Here is an 18,355-nt window from a genome sequence, read left to right on the forward strand (position 1 = left end):
TTTGATTCCTGGTTAGAGCACATGCCCAGGTTTGATCCCCAGTGTGGGGCATGCTGGAGGCAGCCAATGAATGACTCTCTCTCATCATTGATGTTTGTCTCTCTCTCTCCCTCTCCCTTCCTCTCTGAAATCAATAAAAAATATATACTTTAAAAAAATAAGGTAAATCAATAAATGAAGTTATCTTTTCTACTGGAGGGAAATCAGTTGCTTCTCTACATAATGAAATTCATTTCCAGTGCTATAGACTGGAATAATCTGCATTGCTCTCAGACAAGAATCATCTGCATTGCTATTAGTGTTCTACAAATTAACTCTCCCCTATAGTTGTAGAATAAAAAAGTAAAATTTAAAGAATATACAATGACTCATGTACAAATATAAAATATCAGTTTATTCAACTCATTAATATAGTAACTAGTAAAATTTTATAACTAGATCAAAAGAAAAAGCAAATTACCACACATATGCAGTCAAATAAGGAACGCTGAAATGAATTCTAAATGGATAAGAACTGGGTTACAGTATCCACAGGACAATAATTAATTACGTGCATCCTCAAAATTGACATTTCTGTGGACAAGAACAATTCGTATAACTCATAGTTTTCTAAAACTTAGAGCTATAAAATAGCTCAAAGACCATGCAAAGCACAGTTCTCATAGAATTGGATAACCTGGAAAGATGTGCTAGCCAACCTGTTTTTTCCACTGAAGTTACTCAGTAGTCTTTTTGTTCATTTCAGTCTTCAGTTTTCCCCCACTTTGGTCTAGTCAATAAAAGGTGCATACCCCTTTAGATCAGATAATCCCCTCAGGGACTGCTACACAATGCCTGACAGCACACTGAAAGAATATTCAGTTATCCTTTTTGCCTATTTCTAAGTTTGGGGTAATTTTTCTTGACATTCAGAAGCTTACATATAGAAGTTGTTCAGGAACATTTGAGATCTTGCTTCCAAGCATGCCCTCAGTTTGGCTCAAACTTCCATAAGATTTAGAGAAAAAAAATAAGTTGCTCAATAAATGTTTGAGGGTTTATACTTGTAAACTCTGTAGTCCACATTTAGCTGTACCAACTCTGAGATGTCTCTGGAAAATCATACTGAAAGGAGTATGATGTCTGTGACAAGAATATAGTATTTATAGAAATAGAGCTTTTTATAAACTTGTTCCCTTGCATTTTGTTAGCCCTGAGATGCCTGAAAATGAAGCCACCTTCGCAATAACTGCTGGAGGAATTGGGGATGCCAAGGAGTAGGTGGTGAATTGATGCAAATTGCTTCTTAGTCCTTATTAGGAGATGAAGAAATAGAAAAGCAGTCTCACATTTCAGATCTTGATGTAAGAATTTGTTTTTTCAACATGTTACTAAAGGAAAGTTGGCAAGAGATTTAAAGCTTACTTTTATCTAAAAATGTAAAAAGTTCTTGATTTATAACTTTACATTGTATGTCAATTCATGAATATATATGAATGAATAAACCTATCAAAATAGTTGGGGCCCTAGCTGGTTTGCTCAGTGGTTAGAGCATCAGCCCATGTACCTCAGTTGCAGGCTCAATCTCCAGCACCATACCCCAGCCTGATCCCCAGCCCAGTAGGGGCACTTGTGGGAGGCAGTCAATTGCTGTTTCGCTCTCCCTCTCTTTCTCCTCCATTTCCCTTCCACTCTATCTAAAAGCAATAGAAAAATATTCTCTGGTGAAGATTAAAAAAATTAATAATCAAAACTAGTTGTGGAAGGGGTACCTGATTCTCTCACTTTAGCTTTTTTTTTTTTTTAATTGTGTAATTCCATTTATGTGAAACTTCCAGAATAGGCAAATCCACAGACAGAAAGTAGACTAGAATGTGCCAGGGCCTGGGGGAGAGACTGCTAAGGGTAAGGGGTCTCCTTTTGGGGTGTTGGAAATATTCTGGAATTAGAGGTCATGGGGTGATGGTTGCACAACATTTTCAATGTATGAAATACCCTTGAATTGTACACTTGCATATGGCCAAAATGGTGAACTTCGTTATGTGAATTTTATCTCAAAATTAAAAAAATAAAACACAGTACTGATTCTAACATGTACATTTCTTTATCACAAAAGAAAAAAACAATAAATGACAGCGACAGGGGCAAGGGATGATCAGTCATGTCACAGGACGGGGGAAGCCGGACATCTGGAATCCTGGAGATACGGGGAGTGGGGAGACTGGAGGGAACTGGGGGAGCAAGCCTGCTCCACCTTGGCATTCACCGGATCGTGTACTTGTCCCACTTCTTCTCGGGGTCGTAGGGTTCCCAGCGGCTGGCGGGGAAGATGTGCTTGTTCTTCTCGTACCAGCTCCTTAGCACCACCTTGCCTGCATGTGACTCGTCCTTCTCCACAGTGGCGTCACTGAGCAGCCGCACATCATCATGAACGTCGAAATTAAAGAGTGGGCCACTCTTCCCTCGGGCCTTGGTGACGATGAAATCGTAGAAGCTGTGGTGGTGGGGTATGATTAGGTCCTCCTTGATGTACATGAGCTGCTCCACCCCTGCTGACCTGAGCTCGCTGAAGTCTTTGCGCAGGATCTCCAGCGCCTTCTGCAGGAACTGCTGCATGGTGTTGCCTTTTTTCATCTTGACTGTCCGGCGGTGCCCGGAGCCATCCCAGTAACTGAAGGTGATTTCAATCTCCTCACTCTTGATCTTCTCCTGCTTGGCTTCCCACTCTTGCCGCAGCTCTTCCCGGAGCCGATTCTCCTCCTCCTCGCGGTCGCGGTCAGGCAAAAAGCTTGTGTCCACATCTGGGTTCTTCCCCAATTTCCTCTTCTTTGTGGCGATCTCTTCCCTTTCCAGCTCCTCCTCATCCAGGGCCACCTCCTCCTGCTCCTCGCTCACCTCCTCCTCTTCACCCACAGTGAAGGACAGGCAGGAGATCTTCCGCTTGGCCTCCTTTTTGCGCTCCTTCTCCCGCAGCTTCTCCAGCTTCAGCTGCAGCTCCTTCGACTGCTCCTTCTTGGCCAGCTGCTTCTCCCGTTCCTTCACCAGTGCCTCCTGCTTGGCCTTCATGTCATTCAGGGTCACCAGTCCCACGGTGCTGGACTTGAGCTCGGCCTCCACGGCATCGTAGTGCGCAGAGAACTTCTTGTCAATGTTGGATTTCATTATGTTCTCCTCGGCGATCCGCTGCTTCATCTGCTCCATTTGCTCGCGCTGCTTCTCCCGCTTCTTCATCAGGTGCATGGCGCGGCCCGCCTCGCTCGCGGCGCCCTTGTACTGAGCCATGGCGGCAGCGGCGATGAAGGCGGCAGCGGCGACGGAGGCGGCAGAGGCAGCGGAGGCGGCAGCGGCAACGGCGGCGGCGGGACCGCGGCGACAGCAGAGACAACAGCCCGGTAGAGTAAATGGCTGCGGCGACCGCGGCGTACGTGCAGTCAGCTGACGTCGGCGCCGTGACGTCGACTACTAGAGACACGCAGGCGCAAGCGCCCCGCCCCGCCCCCTCTCACGTTAGCTTTTTAAAGGGAACCACTGGGCGGAAGGGAAGACCTAGATCTCAGAAATGTCCAATCTCCGTCAGGTTTCCTCTGGGACGTTTCCTGAGGGTACCTTTCCAAAGGAGGGAGACATGTGAGAAAGGAAAGTTTACAGGACACACACAGAAAGCTTTTTGTTAACTTATAGTATCAAACAGCACATTCAGCTTTATAGCAACAGGAAAGAAACATTAAATTAAGCTAGATTTTAAATCATTTGACTTTTTGACAAGTTGAAATTACTTTTAAAGAATGTCATTTTAATATTATATATTATTTTTTATTGATTTCAGAGAGGAAAGGAGAGAGAGATTTTTTAAAAAGCCCTGCTGCGTGGCTTGGTGGTTGAGCATTGACCTATGAACCAGGAGGTCAAGATTTGATTCATGGTCAGGGCACATGCCTGGGTTGCGGGCTCTTTCCCCAGTGTGGGGGGTGCAGGAGGCAGCCAATCGATGATATGATTCTCTCTCATTGATGTTTCTATCTTTCTCCCTCTCCCTTTCTCTCTGAAATCAATAAAATACGTGTGTGTTTTTAATTCAAGCTTTGAAAGTACCATTTGTTACAAAAGATACTTGATCATTGTCATTCACTCACTAACTGTATATTGAATGCTAAGTGATAAAGAATAGACAGGGAAACTGATTTCTGCTCTCCAAGTATGTGTACACTAATTAAGAGAAAAGACTAATATTTATGAAGAATGAAAGAGCAAATGATTATATAGTCAGTAGTGTGGTCTTGGATTGTAGGGTTCCAAAGATAGAAGAGGAAAGGGTAAGCTGAAGGACAGCGTGTTAGAAGCTGGGATTTGGAAACAAACAAGAGACCAACCAAACAAGCAGAATTGTTCAGTGTGGGGTACTGGGAAATAAGAGCTTTTTTTCATTTTACACTTCTTAAACCACAGAACTGCTTCCCTGAATAAACAAAGATAAAGTCATCTAGGAGCAGATTTTTTATATTCTGCAAGGCCATTTAAGAAATGGCTTCTTGCCCTAGCTGGTGTGGCTCAGTGGATAGAGCGTCAGCCTGCAGACTGAAGGGTCCCGGGTTCGATTCCGGTCAAGGGCATGTACCTTGGTTGTGGGCACATCCCCAGTGGGGGGCGTGCAGGAGGCAGCTAATCGATGTTTCTCTTCAATGTTTCTAACTCTCTATCCCTCTCCCTTCCTCTCTGTAAAAAATCAATATATATATATATATATATATATATATATATATATATATATATATATATGGAATGGCTTCTTTTATAGAATTAGAATGTTTATTGACTTCAGGTAAATCAACCCCTGGAGAGAACAGACTTACAGTGTAAACACAACCAAAGCCTCCTAAAAAAGAAAGAAAGAAAGAAAGAAAGAAAGAAAGAAAGAAAGAAAGAAAGAAAGGAACAAAGAAAAGAAATGGCTTCTTTTAGAATACAAATATAAATACATACTTTTTTTGTCCTGGAGAAGGGAAAATTTTATTACTTGAGAAAAACTGAGCATCTCCTAGAGATTCCCTTGTATGCCGAGCTCTGGAGAGGGGCTGGACTAATGTGTACAGGAGTCCAGGACCTTTTGGTAAGGGGAGGCGGGGGGATAAAACTCCCAAGAGTTGAAATTCAGAAAATCTTTCTAGGTTAAGCTGAGAAGCCCCCTGCCCCAGACCAGGAGAATTTACCAAGAGGTGAGCATTAGGGTTATAAACCAGGGCTCAACACAAGGGCCTACAGTTCTGTGAGGGGGGCTGGTTTTAAAATGGCATGTGGCTTGGGCTAGACACCTCCCTAGGTCCAGCCACTCTAATAGGTCCTACTTTGGAGAACAGTAGCCGAGCATGTGAACGTGAACTAAAAGCTGTAACCTTGGAGCCTACCTTTGGGACAGCGCCGCGTTGTTCGGTGCCCACTGAACTTTTCTAGGTCAGGGTTCCATTTGTCGTCAGTGACCAAAGCGTGAGGGCTTTCCAGTTCTCCCTCTCCGCCAGACTGTGGAAATTGCTATGGACCCTTATGCTAAGAGGGTGGGAGGGGCTCAAAAGAAAGTTTTTATTGTCATGACTCTTGGTTGCAAGCCACAGAAACTCAAACTAGCAAATGCAAGACAGGAATTCATTGGCTCATGAAACGGCAAAATCCAGGAGAGCTGACTTTAGCCACAGGTGGAGCCAGGACGCAAAGCACATCATCAGGTCTTGTTCTCCCTGCCTCCATGTCCTCTCTGCCCATCTCCACGCTGCTCTTGTTCTTAGGCTTTCCCTACACCAGTGATGGCGAACCTCTGACACGCGTGTCAGCACTGACACGCGTAGCCATTCCTGATGACACGCGGCCGCATGCCGAGGATGAAACATTTGCTGCTCCTGAGGATGAAACATTTGCGACTAGAGTCTTGGAGTTAGTTTTTTCCTCAAAGTGACACACTACCCGAGTTATGCTCAGTTTTTTGGCGAAGTTTGACACACCAAGCTCAAAAGGTTGCCCATCACTGCCCTACACAGTCGCCAAGGTGCTACTTACAGCTCCAGGTTTACATCCCACCCAAGTTAGATCCTGCATAGATTATTCATTCTGTGGAAATAAACAAAGACCACCAAATGAGAACAGAAGGCATTTATTTAGTTTGCTGCAGCAAGAGAATCAGTGACTTTCATCTTCATTTGGTAGAGACTCAAAGTCAGGCCGAGTAATAGCAAAGTTTATAGTGGAAAAATAAAGGTTCCAGGCATGCTCTGATGGAATGTTGTTGGCATGGGAAGCTGGAGGGGTAATCTATTAAAGACACAGTAAAATGGGTAAAGGAACTAACAATGGCATCAGGGAGACATTTTAGAAAAACAGTTATAATAATAATTCAATTCCGAGATGATGAAGAATCGGACTGGGGTGGTAGCAATCAGGACCCCAGGCTTCTCTTTCTGCTTGGCATTCTAGCTCTTGGCTTCCATCCTCAATGTCAGTTCATGGCTTCAGTGGTGCCTAGAACTCTAGCCAGAGAAACCAAGTTGGGGAGGCAAGATGAAAATTGGGACAAAAAAACAGGTTCTTTCCAGCAGAGCCAGCTCCTATAAATCAGCCCTCTCACACAACACTGTTGTTTACATCGCATTGGCCTGAACTTAGTTACATGGTCATATCTATATGCAAAGAAGGGAAATAACCTTTTGTTCTAGACAGCAATATGCCCAGCTAAAATTCAGAGTTCTGTAAATAAGGAGGAAAAGGAGAATGGTTGTTGGGTAAGCAATTAGCAGTCTCCGCCACAAACATTTTTTAAATTTCCTCAGCAATAACAAACTTATTAAATGTCTATTATATATCATGCAGGTATGTCAGGCATTTTGTACTTGTCCCAGTGGAGCTGGTTGAGGAATGTATCAGTTAGAATGGCTTGAACCTCTAGTAACAAAAACGCCAACTCAAAGTAACTTAAACAATGAGGAAATATGCTATCTTATATAATAAAAAGTCCAGAAGTCAACTAGCTCCACAGTTAATTCAGCAACTCTATGATGTTATCACAGACTCATGTTTTCTTTATTTCTCTCCAATTTCCCATTCTCAGTGTGCTGGTTTTGTTCTCCAGAAGCTCCAGTCATGGTAAAAGATGGCTACAGAAGTTCTACCTTCACCTCCTAAAATGACATCTAGAAAAAAGATGAGGCATTCTTTTTGGAGCAAGGAACCAGCTCATGTGGCTCATGGGTTGGCTGGCGGATCTAAGATGGCTTCACCCATATATCTGGGATCTTGGCAGGGATCTGTGAACGGTAGGACTTCTGTCATCATGCAGCAGTCTAGCCTGAGCTTCTTTCTTTACAACGCAGCTGGGTTCCAAGAGGGCAAGTGCGTATCAAGCCTCTGCTTGCCTCATGCTTGCTAATGCTCTATTGGCCAAAGCAAGTCATGCACTAAACCCAGAGTCATTGTGGGAGGGGATTACACAGGTGTTTGAGTACCGGGAGGCATGGTTCCTCGGAGGTCATCAGTATAACCATCTTCTACAGTTACAGTAAAACGGTCTTCTATGTTGAGTCCATTGGGGATGGGAAAAGTATATCTTCAAGAGATTACAGTATGGTCTGGGACATTTAAGACACAAAGTCTTGGGAAGTAAAATAGCAACACAGGATTTAAAACCTATATAATAAAAGCATAGTATGCAAAGTTTCCCCTCGACTGGGAGTTTGTCCGGGAGTTTGACCAGGGGGCGGGTGGCCAGGGGAACGGAGGGAGTACCTGGCTAGCAGCCAGCAGCTGCTAGGGACCCTACCAGTGCACAAATTTTGTGCACTGGACCTCTAGTATTTAAATAACATTTTTAAGACTATGTAAGTCTTAAGGCAGGCAAAGAAAGGGGTTTCAGCTGGTGAAGGCAAGTTGGATTTTTCCCAAGAGATCTCACATGGTGTGAATGTTCCATGCCTCAGGGTCAGGCCTTCACCCTTGGTCTTCAGTATGTTTAGTCCCTCAGTATTGATTAATTTATGGAAAGATGCCTTAGTGTGACTAAGCACACTAGGAGAATATACCTGAACACCAGTAACACTGAGGAATAAAATATAATGTCAAGCAGACCAGATGTAAAGATTGATCTAACAACCCATTGTCTCAGTGAGCAAGTTTATATGAAGCTAAGGTTGCATTTATTCTCCTTCACTCATTCATATTTTAAATGTATTATGAAATATTTAAGATGAAAAGGTTTAGCCGAAACCGGTTTGGCTCAGTGGATAGAGCGTTGGCCTGCGGACTGGGGGGTCCCAGGTTCGATTCCGGTCAAGGGCATGTATCTTGGTTGCGGGCACATCCCCAGTGGGGGGTGTGCAGGAGTCAGCTGATCGATGTTTCTCTCTCATCGATGTTTCTAACTCTCTATCCCTCTCCCTTCCTCTCTGTAAAAAAATCAATAAAATATATTTAAAAAAAAAGGTAAAAAGGTTTAAAAATAATACCATCAATACTTGTGAAATGAAACATTACCAATACAATTGAAAACACCTAAATATCCTCTAGGATTGAATCTCTTTCTCACAGAATTATTCATTTTTCTAAAATAAAATAAAAGCTCATAGTACATGCCTGGAACATGGTGAGCATGAGCACTCAATAGCTGTTAGTCCTTAGGTATTTTTTAAGACTATTTTTTGGGTGGAAAGTACAGAGAGTTCCCATATATCCCTGTGTTCACACACACACAGCTTCCCCCACTGTCAACATCCCATTGTTTCTATAAATAAAACCACAGTGGCACATAATCACCCAAGTACATAGTTTACATCAGGGTTGTCTTGGTGGTGTACATTCTATGTGTTCGGGAAATGTATAATGACATGTATCTACATTATGATACCATACAAAATAGTTTTCACTGCCCTAAAAATCCTCTGTGCTCTACCTCCCTTCCTCCCTTCAACCCCTAGCAACCATTGATCTTTTTTTTTTTTTTTAATTTAGGGAGCCTTTAATAGCCGGCCAGCTGACTGCTCTCTCTCCACGCAGGGAGTCCAGAGCAGAGAGCAGCCCCGACCCTTTGTGCTGGACCACTTTTAAGCACATTAACCACAGCCTGTTTTTGCAGAACAAGTAACCCAAGACAAAACAGTTTTTCCTAAGCAACAACAGGATCATGCCATTGACGACCATGTCATTTATAGGGTCATCCTGTTCTTCAAAAAGCTGTCAGTGATCTATGAAAGAAGGCCTATGTGCTGGAAAGGGGCCATGAGACCATATCTCAAGGCCTGGCCTGGTGTCAGCACTGACAACTCTATCTGGGGCATAGTCCACAGTCTCTCTGGAATGGGCAAAAATTCCCACTCTCCAACAGTACCAGTCTGACACTAGATAAATGGGGGGGGGGGGGGAACACTGTAGGAATCCCTTTCCACATCCCACGTGGTCCAGGGTTCCAGTTCAGGGTTCGAGTTCTGGAGAAGGGCTGCACACAAATGAAAGGAGACTTGAAGAAATTCAATTTGGCAAAATGGGGGGCCAGGCGGTAGTCCAACTCTAGTGGGAGAACTACTCCCTGCTCTGACCCTGCCATCCCTTTTATTGAAGCTTTGGGGAAAACATCTTAGCCAGGATAAACAGAAATTTACATGGGAAAAACAAAGGTGGAGGCTGCTTCAGCTAACAATGTCTCAACTAAAGGGTGAGTGGTTAGAGCAATTAAGGTTGTTGACCAGCCTTCCTGGCTTCCTGTCAACATCTCTCTTTTAGTGAAACTGATTGGTTTCCGGCAAAACACAAATCCAGGCAGCCCCGGAGGAAGGAAGGCAATGCCCACACCTAGGCCCAAGGTCACTGGGCACCGGTGGACACGCATGGCATGCGTGGGCCTGGGGAGCAGCCCTCAGGGCGCGTCAGCCCTCTGGGCCCTGGCAGTGTGGGATCGTGTCCACCCATTCGTGGGACAGGATGCAGACAGCAGCCCCACCCAGCCTCTGACTCACCCGTCTGGTGACCAATTAGCTGGAATCCTACACCACCAAGCCCAGCCTTTCCCCGCCTCTTGGAATTGTCGGGAAGTCCCTCCCTAAGTCACACTTCAGGCTGACGGAGGGTTGCTAGCGGCGCCCCTAGAACTGGGACTGCCCTGGGAGTTCCTGATACTGGGCCTGAGACCGCCATCTCTCCCAGGTCCCTGCTTCTCTTGGGTGAGTGCCCTATGGCCCTGGTCCGCAGTCCTTGGCAGGTCAGGGCAGGGTGGGACTGCTCTTGCCCACTGGCAATTCAAGGCCGCTGGGACCCAGGCTGGCAACCCAGAACTATTGAGCTCACTGGGAAGGGTTTCTGTGTCACTGGGTCCCAAGCTCGGGAGAAACCGATCTGGCCTCAGGGGAGCTGCACCCTGGGCCCACTGCCCATTCTCCTCCATAGCTGGGGTGACTCAGCCCAGCACCCATACCAGCCCAGGCAGCTGAGAAGGGGGAGGAGCAGGCAGAGCCCCGGAGTGCTCTGGAGGGACGAGGAGCCCATAAGTGGGAGGGAAGACTTGTGTTTCACTTTCTCCACACCCTGGACAAACTGGAGATCCAGAGAGGGGAGGGAGCCACTCTTCCTTGACCGAAGTGGGCACACTGGACAGGGCCCTGGCCTGGCCCCGGAACCAGGGACAAGGCATGTTGGGGCACAGAAAACGGGTTGTGGGCTGGGGCTGGGAATGTGGAATGGAGGCGGAGGGGTGGTTAGGGGCAGCTCACCAAAAGGCACACCCAGGGTGGGGCAGGTTGGTGCTGTACCAGCCAGGTGGGGTGCAAGGCCATGGAAGCCTGAAGGCCCTCTTGGTGCCCCCAGACAGCCATGGATCACAAGCCCCCTGTGCAGTGTGAGGGCCCTGACAAGAAGGAACAGCAGGGGACAGAGGAGGACAGCTTCCGTTCCATTGCGGAGGCCCTCAGGGCCGCGCCCACAGAGGAGCGCTCAGTCCGCGGCCCCAGGGCCCAGGTAAGGGGGGCCCCCAGCCATGCCCGGAGCCTGCCCTCCTGGGTCAAGTACACTCAGACCTGCTCCCTTCCCCACTGGAGCTGGGCTCTGGCCACGGAGCTCAAGGGTCCCAAGTCAGGTACGTCTCCAAGGCCCCACAAGGGTCAGCCAGGGTCATCTCATCAGACCTGGGGAGCTCCTGTCTGCTCTCTTTTTATTTTTTAACTAGAGGCCCAGTGCACGAAATTCATGCACACGGGCTGGGGGTGGGGGGTGGCGGGTGGGGGGAATGTGTGTGTGTTCCTCAGCCCAGCCTGCACCCTCTCCAATCTGGGATCCCACTCATAATCCAGGACTGCTAGCTCCCAATCACTCACCAACCTGCCCGCTTGATTGCCCTTAACTGCTTCTGCCAGCCTGATAACCCCCTAACCTATCCCCTGCCAGCCTGATCAATGCCTAACTGCTTCCCTGCCAGCCCGACTGCCGCTAACTGCCACCCATGCCGGCCTGGTTGCCCCCCAACTGCCCTCCCCTGCTGGCCATCTTTTGGCGGCCATCTCATATCCACATGGGGGTGGCCATCTTGTGTGTTGGAGTGATGGTCAATTTGCATATCACCTCTTTATTATATAGAAGGGTGTGTTTTTACTGATTTCAGAGAGGAAGGGAGAGGAAGAGGGAGAGAGAGATAGAAACATCAATGGTGAGAATCATTGATCGGGTGCCTCCCGCACGCCCCACACTGGGGACCAAGCCCGCAACTTGGGCATGTGCCCTGCCTGGGAATCAAACCTCCTGGTTCATAGGTTGACAGACACTCAACCATGAGCCACGCCAGGAGGGCTCCTGTCTGCACTTTAGACCGCAGGGCAGGCCCTGGCTTCTTAGGCCTCCCCCTCCCACACTTAGAGCCCGCTCACCTGTGACCCCCCAGACCAGCCCACAGGGGAGGGCTGTGTCCCCCTGAGATCCTCCCAGGCCAGAGCCTGTCTCCCTCAGTCCCTGCCCCAGAGCACAGCCGCGTCCTGTCCTCCCAGAACCTCCCCCACTGCCCGAGGTGAGCCATGGCCTCTCAGGCTCTGGGGGCAGAACTATGACCCCCTCAAGCCTCCCCAGCCAGGGCCTCCTCTGCCGCCCGGTGCAGTCAGACCCCTGTGAGGTGCGGCCGCCCGCGCCAGCCTGCCCTGCCCTGCCCCCTGGCCCAGGTGTACCAGGACTACCACTGCACCCTGACCCAGACCAACATCCGGAAGAATAACAACAAGTTCTACATCATCCAGCTGCTGGAGGACGGCGGGCTCTTCGCCTGCAGGACCGAGTGGGGCCGCGTGGTGAGTGCCCGCCCGCTCCCGCCTCCCCTGCCTCTCCCTGCTCAGCACAGGCCCCCGCTGCCCAGGGTCCCACCGTATACTCCGGCCCCAAGGCCACAGATGCCGACCCTCCCAGGCACTCAGCACAGGGCCTGGCACCACGGACCTGCAGGTGCTATGGTGGCAGCGCCGTGGGCACCCCCTGAAGGCTGTCAATTGCAGGGAGAGGTGGGCAAGGACTTTTGCACCGACTTCAAGTCCCTAGAGGATGCAAAGAAGGACTTCGAGAATAAATTTTGGGAGAAGACCAAGAACCGCTGGGCGGAGCGGGAGCACTTCGTGGCCCACCCGGGCAAGTACACGCTCATCGACGTGCAAGGCAAAGACGACATCGAGGAGATTGTGGAGAAGGTGAGGTAGCCGCGGGGAGTGGGCGGGCCCTGGGCTGAGGGAGGGAAGGCTCCCCCCAGCCCCTGGGCTCTGCCACTGCCCGCTGTGCAAGCTCAGGCCAGACCTGCCCTCTCACGCCTGCCCAGGTGAGGACCATGGCTCAGCGCGTGCGGCCCTGCTCCCTGGACGCCGCCACACAGCAGCTCATCACCAACATCTTCAGCAAGGACATGTTCATGAACCTGGGTGAGGAACCGGGGCCCGGCCGGGGGCAGGAGCCCGGGGGTGGCAGTGGGCTGAGCCTCCCCGCTCTCCCCGCCCCCAGACGTGAAGATGCCCCTGGGGAAGCTGAGCAAGAAGCAGATCGCGCGGGGCTTCGAGGCCCTGGAGGCCCTGGAGGCGGTCCTGAAAGGCCCAGCGGACATGGCCGATGGCCACAGCCTGGAGGACCTGTCCTCCCACTTCTACACCGTCATTCCCCACAACTTCGGCCGCAGCCGGCCCCCGCCCATCAGCTCCCTGGAGCTCCTGCAGGCCGAGAAGGACATGCTGCTGGTGAGGTGGGGAAGGGGGGGCGGGTCAGGCGGGGCGGTGATCAGGGGTGGCGTCCGGTGGCCCAGCAGGCAGACATGGACGGGGATAGGCAGGCCAGAGGACAGAGAGCTGGGGGTTGAGCAGGTGGACAGATGCGCAGGATGGCCACGGTGCCAGTCCTGCGGAAGGAGGGAGATTGGGAGGTCGTGTGGACGAGCCGCTGTTGCCATAGGACATGGAGCTGGCCCAGACCCTGCAGGCAGCCCCCAAGGAGGAGAAGGAGGTGGAGGAGGTGCCGCACCCCCTGGACCGAGACTACCAGCTCCTCAGGTGCCAGCTCCAGCTGCTGGACCCAGAGGCGCCTGAGTACAAGGTGGGCTGGGCCTCCCGGAGCAGCCGGGCTAACCGTGGCACCGTCCCCCTGCCCTCTGCCCACGGCCCCTTGCCCTTGGCCTTCCTCCCTGTGTCTCTAGGGCTTGAGCTCTGACAGTCCCGCCACTGGGGGACCGGTGGGGGTTCACCTGTGCCTCTGGCCCTTGGCACCCCGTGCCCACTCTCCCCGCAGGTGATCCACACCTACTTGAAGCAGACCTGCAGCAACGACAGGAGCCCGGAGCTACGGCACGTTTGGAAAGTGAACCGAGACGGGGAGGTGAGGGGAGCCCCGAAGCCCTCCCCATCCCTGCCCGGATCGGGGAGATGGAGGGCCTGGCTTAGGTGTTCCTTACTGCATCGTCTTAGCCTCTGGGACCCGTTTCCACTGGGCCCGGGCTTGTGGGTGTGTGCATGAGGGTGTGAGTGCCACAGGGACCCAGGCCTCATTCGGACCCGCGAACTGGTGGGCACAGCTCTCCTGTCCCCCCCCCTCCCCCAGGGAGACAGGTTCCAGGCCCACTCCTCGCTGGGCAACCACAGGCTGCTGTGGCACAGCACCAAGGTGGCCGTGATGGCCGCCATCCTCACCAGCGGGCTCCGCATCATGCTGCACTCCGGCGGCCGCGTGGGCAAGGGCATCTACTTCGCCTCAGAGAGCAGCAAGTCGGCCGGCTACGGTGAGGCGCCCTCGGCCCAGCCCTGGGCGGGCATGGGGCCTGAGAGGGTGGCCCCGTTTGCGGAGGACCTGGGAGAGGGACCCTTGAACTGTGACTGACCAGAGCACTCAGCGGGGCCTCCTGGGGTTCAGGGGCACCTGGGGACGCTTCCTAGAGAAGGCCCTGCGGGCGGGGTGAGCGTGCCAACCAGGCCTGAGTCAAGCAGCGAGGGCGGCGCAGAGGCTGGGGCGCGGCAGGTGGGGCCCGGCCCAGTGTGGCCTTTTGGCAAAGCTCAGAGCGAAGGCCTGTGTGGGCAGGGCCGGGGGCCTGGAGGATCATGGGGCTTATCCGAGGCCTGGGAGCCCCTCGGGACTTGGATGTGGCAGGCCCTCAGTGGCTGTGGCCATGGGGAGGTGGCAGAGGCCAGAGGCTGCAGGGGGCGGTGCCCTCACCAGGCCATGGGGAGGGCACCCAGGCCGGGACGGTGGAGTGGGGAGGAGAGAATCCGTGAGGGACTCGCAGGAGGGGGAGCAGCTGTGGGGAAGGGCCCCCGGGGTCTCTAGTGACCCGCAAGTTTCTATCCAGAGGTGTCTTCACTGGGGGGACCTCACAGACTGGCTCCTCAGCCAGGCTGACCCCATCATTGAGACCATACCACCCACCCGAGACTGCAAGGCCCGAGGGCGGATGGGGCTGAAGTTCCAGGGGGTCTGAGGCTGCCAAGGCCAGGGCCACGGGGCCGAGCAGGAGGCAGAGGAGCCTGAGGAAGAGGCGGGGTGGCCGCAGGAGCCGGTGCCGGCGGTCCAGGCCGGGGGTGAGGGGTGCTAGTGGCAGAGCGGCCAGGGAGGAAAGCCCCCACCCGCGTCTGTCCCTGGGGGGCCATGGCCAACCTCGGTGAGAGCAGGAGTGGGGGGAATGGGGGGGAGCGCGGCCAGGACGAGGGGTGTCTTCCGGAGGAAGAGTGGGCAGCCCTTTGCGCTGGGGCCCAGTGAGAGGAGGTACCCATGCAGCAGCGAGGGGCCCAGGGAGTCGGGCTGGGGCCGAGCTGCCCGCCTGAGCCGCCGTGTCCCCCAGTTACCACCGTGTTGTGTGGGGACCACCACATCGCCTACATGTTCCTGGCGGAGGTGGCCTTGGGCAGGGAGCACCACATCACGGCTGAGCAGCCCAGCTTGAAGCAGCCACCCGCCGACTTCGACAGCGTCATCGGCCGAGGCCGCACGGAGCCTGGTGAGTCCCAGGCCTCAGAGGCTGCGCAGGCCTGGGAGGGAGGGGGCGCCAAGGTCAGGGCCCAGGATGCTTTCAGGAGGAGGCAGCAGAGAAGGGGCTGGGAGAAGCAGGCTTCCTTCCTGCAGCCATTCCCTTTATCATCCCACAAATCATCCCTGGGTATCCAGGAGGGCTTCAAGGAGGAGGTGTCATTGACTGAGCATCAAAAGATGAGTAGGTGGCCCTAGCCAGTGGATAGAGCATCGGCTTGCAGACTGAAGGGTCCCAGGTTCGATTCTGGTCAAGGGCACATGCCCAGGTTGCGGGCTCAATCCCTGGTAGGGGACATGCAGGAGGCAGCCGATCAATGATTCTCTGTCATCATTGGTGTTCCCATCTCCCTTCCTCTCTGAAATCAACAAAAACATTAAAAAATTAAAAATTAAAAAAAAGATGAGCAGGAATCTCCCAGGCAAAGGAATGGAGGGGGATAGTCCAGGCAGAGGCCCGGCCTGTGCCGTGGTTTGGAGGTTGGCAGGGTGGGAAGTGTGGGCATTCCCCGTGGGAGAAGGGGAGAGCATAGGGGCGGAACGTACCCTTGAGGCCAAGGACCAGTGACCCTCGGGTCACCCCTGGCCCTTGCTGTGTACGCAGATCCCACCCAGGACACGGAGCTGGAGCTGGACGGCCGGAGAGTGGCAGTGCCCCAGGGCCGGCCCACACCCTGCCCCGAGTTCAGCCATTCCTGCTTCTCCCAGAGCGAGTACTGCATCTACCAGGAGAGCCAGTGCCGCCTGCGGTACCTGCTGGAGGTGTGCCTCTGAGCGCCGCCCTCACCCCGGGCCCTGCCAGGGACAGACTGCCGTCTGTCTTCTCGCCCACGTCACCGCTTCTCGCTCCCAAATCTCCCTTTTGCGTCCCAGACAGTGGTCCCCGCTCCCTCCATCCCCACTAGCCCTGGCCTGGCTGCGGCCCGAGTCTCGTCTGCTGAGGTGACGGATGCGAGGGACTGGCATCCCCGGGCTGAATAGTCAGAGGGGCACAGGCTGAGTGAGGGTGTTGGACCCCTTAGCCACCCGGGCCGTCCACCCAGGCCCAGCCTGTCCGTCCCAGAGGTGTGACCGCCAGTGGAGGCTGGACTGCAGGCAGCAAGTTTATTAAACACTGTGTCCGCTCACCCCAGGCTCTGACTGTCTGTGCTGCAGCCGCACAAGCCTGGGCCCCGTTCCTCTCCACCGTGACCCCCACAGCCCACCCCACCCACCCTGGTCCATCTGTGGCCCCCCACCGCCCCTGATCACTGCGCTTTCAAAGACCCTCACTATCTGCGCCGAAACCGGTTTGGCTCAGTGGATAGAGCGTCGGCCTGCGGACTCAAGGGTCCTGGGTTCGATTCCGGTCAAGGGCATGTACCTTGGTTGCGGGCACATCCCCAGTAGGGGGTGTGCAAGAGGCAGCTGATCGATGTTTCTCTCTCATCGATATTTCTAATTCTCTATCCCTCTCTCTTCCTCTCTGCAAAAAATCAATAAAATATATTTAAAAAAAAAAAAAAGACCCTCACTATCCACTCATAACTGGTGGCCATCTGGGGACCCACCTGGCCATCTGTCTGCTGGCCCGCACGTGGCCAGGCAAACCGAGCTTCGCTCCTGTCTCGGCATCAACGTGTCTCAGGTCTGATGTTCTACACCAGCTGAGCACACACCGAGCGCCCAGCTCTGCCACGTGAACGATGCCCGTTAGCACCCGGGGGGTCACCCTACCCAGACCCGAGGGTGCGGGTGCTGTGTCTGCTTCTCCAGCTCCAATCCAACACCACAGGGGCCTTTCGTTCTCCCAGTCCCAGGCTCACACTTGCTTCTCCGTTCACAATAAGCATCTCCGTTCCCGTCAACATCAGTCTATTGACTTGTTGGCTCCATCCCACACGAAAAGGAAATTCAGAATCGCCGTGCCACGCCATGTGAGCACACGCTTTCTGAGCAGGGTGCCACGCCATGTGAGCACACGCTCCCTGAGCAGGGTGCCACGCCATGTGAGCACACGCTTCCTGAGCAGGGTGCCACGCCATGTGAGCACACGCTTCCTGAGCAGGGTGCCACGCCATGTGAGCACACGCTTCCTGAGCAGGGTGCCACGCCACCGTGAGCACACGCTTCCTGAGCAGGGTGCCATGCCCCCGTGAGCACACGCTTCCTGAGCAGGGTGCCACGCCATGTGAGCACACGCTTCCTGAGCAGGGTGCCACGCCACCGTGAGCACACGCTTCCTGAGCAGGGTGCCATGCCACCGTGAGCACACGCTTCCTGAGCAGGGTGCCATGCCACCGTGAGCACACGCTTCCTGAGCAGGGTGCCATGCCACCGTGAGCACACGCTTTCTGAGCAGGGTGCCACGCCATGTGAGCACACGCTTCCTAGCAGGGTGCCACGCCATGTGAGCACACGCTTCCTGAGCAGGGTGCCACGCCACCGTGAGCACACGCTTCCTGAGCAGGGTGCCATGCCACCGTGAGCACACGCTTCCTGAGCAGGGTGCCATGCCACCGTGAGCACACGCTTCCTGAGCAGGGTGCCATGCCATGTGAGCACACGCTTCCTGAGCAGGGTGCCATGCCATGTGAGCACACGCTTCCTGAGCAGGGTGCCACGCCATGTGAGCACACGCTCCCTGAGCAGGGTGCCACGCCATGTGAGCACACGCTTTCTGAGCAGGGTACCAAACCATTGATCTTTTTATTGACTCCATAGTTTTGCCTTTTCCAGAATGTCACATAGGTAGAATCATACAATAGGTAGCCTTTTCGGATTGGCTCCTTTCACTTAGCAATAATGCATTTAAGGTTCTTCCATGTCTTTTCATGGGCTAGTAGCTGCTCAATCACAGTAGCCAGCAAGCCCTTCTGAACCTGGCCCTCTCCTGTCTTTCCTCCTGGCTCTG

General features: G+C 52.9%; 3 protein-coding genes across 4 annotated transcripts in view; 2 read left to right on the plus strand and 1 right to left on the minus strand.

Annotated features, from left to right (window-relative positions):
- DMC1 (DNA meiotic recombinase 1) overlaps positions 1–1,329 on the plus strand; it is a 36,577-nt gene extending 35,248 nt beyond the window's left edge. For both annotated transcript variants that reach the window (XM_079773818.1, XM_079773819.1), the window contains one exon: positions 1,191–1,329. In XM_079773818.1, coding sequence (XP_079629944.1) covers positions 1,191–1,260 — 70 coding nt within the window. In that variant the 3' untranslated portion in view covers positions 1,261–1,329. The remainder of the gene's footprint in view (positions 1–1,190) is intronic.
- A 379-nt stretch (positions 1,330–1,708) lies between these two features.
- Positions 1,709–3,394, minus strand: LOC307101148 (protein FAM50A-like). The gene has a single exon (XM_079773820.1). It carries the CDS (start codon positions 3,259–3,261, stop codon positions 2,242–2,244), a length of 1,020 nt encoding a protein of 339 aa, XP_079629946.1. The 5' UTR covers positions 3,262–3,394; the 3' UTR covers positions 1,709–2,241.
- Positions 3,395–10,150: 6,756 nt separating this feature from the next.
- Positions 10,151–16,948, plus strand: LOC307102322 (protein mono-ADP-ribosyltransferase PARP3-like). Its single transcript, XM_079775839.1, has 12 exons — positions 10,151–10,166; positions 10,549–10,629; positions 10,811–10,956; positions 12,144–12,269; positions 12,471–12,659; positions 12,785–12,884; positions 12,964–13,193; positions 13,405–13,545; positions 13,738–13,824; positions 14,047–14,224; positions 15,278–15,433; positions 16,067–16,948. Exons 3-12 carry the CDS (start codon positions 10,813–10,815, stop codon positions 16,234–16,236), a joined length of 1,521 nt encoding a protein of 506 aa, XP_079631965.1. The 5' UTR covers positions 10,151–10,166; positions 10,549–10,629; positions 10,811–10,812; the 3' UTR covers positions 16,237–16,948.
- Positions 16,949–18,355: the final 1,407 nt, after the last annotated feature.

The sequence above is a fragment of the Cnephaeus nilssonii genome (assembly GCF_951640355.1).
Source record: "Cnephaeus nilssonii genome assembly, chromosome: 6".
Lineage (NCBI taxonomy): Eukaryota > Metazoa > Chordata > Mammalia > Chiroptera > Vespertilionidae > Cnephaeus > Cnephaeus nilssonii.